The sequence below is a fragment of the Poecilia reticulata genome, linkage group LG18, assembly GCF_000633615.1.
Source record: "Poecilia reticulata strain Guanapo linkage group LG18, Guppy_female_1.0+MT, whole genome shotgun sequence".
Classification (NCBI taxonomy): domain Eukaryota; kingdom Metazoa; phylum Chordata; class Actinopteri; order Cyprinodontiformes; family Poeciliidae; genus Poecilia; species Poecilia reticulata.
The window spans coordinates 21693126-21694894 of record NC_024348.1 but is presented as its reverse complement, the minus strand read 5'-3'; the positions used below and the strand labels follow the sequence as shown (position 1 = coordinate 21694894).

The following is a 1769-nucleotide window of genomic DNA, read 5'->3' as shown; positions in this document are numbered from 1 at the left end:
TGCTGAAAAAACTGACTATAGTTTGAAGAACTGATCTCAGAGACTCTACCTTTAAGAAGACTTAGTGATCTTAGGGTGACCCAACTAGACTCTAGTTGGGAAATCATATTTTATTTATCACTGCAGAAGGGTTCAGTGAAGACGCATATGAAACTGGTGGGTTCGGTACCTCAAAAAGGTTAAGAACCACTGGTTTAGGGTTTTGAGATGTTTCCTCCAGTGGTTCTTGGTGCAGCGCCCCCAGAGGTGAGAAGGGGAACATATTTTTCAATTAGTTTTGATTGCTTGTCTCAGTGCAGTGAGAAAGAGAACCGGGATTCAACTGGACCATCAGGTGTGAAAACATCCTAAGACGAAAGATTGTCTCATATGAAAAACTGGAGCGATTTGACATTTTGAAAATAAATTTGCTTATTTATTTAAAATCTCTTGTTTTTTTATATGTTTTGTTGATAGGATGCGGTGGGTTTTCTTTGGCCGTATCAAAATTGGTTTATTTCTCAAACTGTAATGGAAACACTTAATCACGTCATGAGTCACATGATCAACAAGCAGATATTGCTTCTGGCGAAAACCACAAAGAAGACAACAGGAAGTAGCTGGAGGATGATGTTTTTATGATTTATCGAGTAAAACTTATTCACGTGTGATTTTTGTTGAGTTTCTTATTTAACGCAGACGTTGCATTTGTAAAATTGTCATTTTATTTTTGACATTAGCGAAACAGACAAAATTTTGTGCACATTTGTAATGGAAACGCAGCTCATGCTTGGTTTTTTAAAGGCAAAACTGAGGATTTATTAAAGCAAAACTTGTGTTGATTTAAAACATGTTAACAGGTTTTAAATGTAATTCCTGTCTGTTGAATCAAAGATGAACTTACTTGGCTTTCTCGATGTAAGCGGCGGCCTTAACGAAGTCGCCCTGTTGTTTGTACAGCAGACCCAACTCATAGAGGGAGAACGGGATCAGGTAGTGGTCGTATCTGATGCGACTCTCGCTGCAAACACACACAGACGTGATCTTCACCAGGAGGACGTAAGCAGCAGCAGGAAGAGGCCAACCCAGGTTATCTGTGTGTGTTACCTGGAGAGGACCTGTGTGAAGCACAGCTCAGCCTGAAGCAACCTGCCCAGATGTTTCAGGCAGAGACCCTTCAGCATCTGGACCAGGCCGCTGTCATCTGGGTGGAACTCGGACGGATCTGAGAGACGGACAGCAAACTGTTAGCGTGTTAGCATGTTAGCATGCTCAAAAGACTCTGACGTAAAGCTGGACGGTGCTCCGTTTGAATTTTACTTCCTCAAATCAGCTTTTGTGTGATAAAGTGGTTTACTCCTGTAAACTTTCAAACGTTGATCAGCTAATATCGTTTTTATTCGGTTGATTTCACTGTAAAAGTCAGTTGAGATCAAAACACCAGACTGAAAACTTTTATCATCCAGATTTTGGTAAAAAGAAAGAAAAGAGAAAAATTATAAATCAAGCAAAAGGAAATGATTGAGTTCATTTTAATTTATCGTGATTAATTTATTGTTTATTGCAACAGGCCTAGCTGCAGCATTGAGCTGCAGCGTTTTGAGCTGCAGCATTTCGAGCAGCAACATTTCGAGCTGCAGCGTTTTGAGCTGCAGCATTTCGAGCAGCAACATTTCGAGCTGCAGCATTTTGAGCTGCAGCGTTTTGAGCTGCAGCATTTGGAGCTGCAGTGTTTTGAGCTGCAGCATTTTGAGCTGCAGCGTTTTGAGCTGCAGCATTTTGAGCTGCAG

General features: G+C 40.9%; 1 protein-coding gene across 1 annotated transcript in view; it reads right to left on the bottom strand.

Annotated features, from left to right (window-relative positions):
* Positions 1 to 1769, bottom strand: part of ttc39b (tetratricopeptide repeat domain 39B) — a 13904-nt gene that overhangs the window by 1353 nt on the left and 10782 nt on the right. The window contains 2 exon segments of the mRNA XM_017310399.1: positions 884 to 1000; positions 1087 to 1204. Coding sequence (XP_017165888.1) covers positions 884 to 1000; positions 1087 to 1204 — 235 coding nt within the window.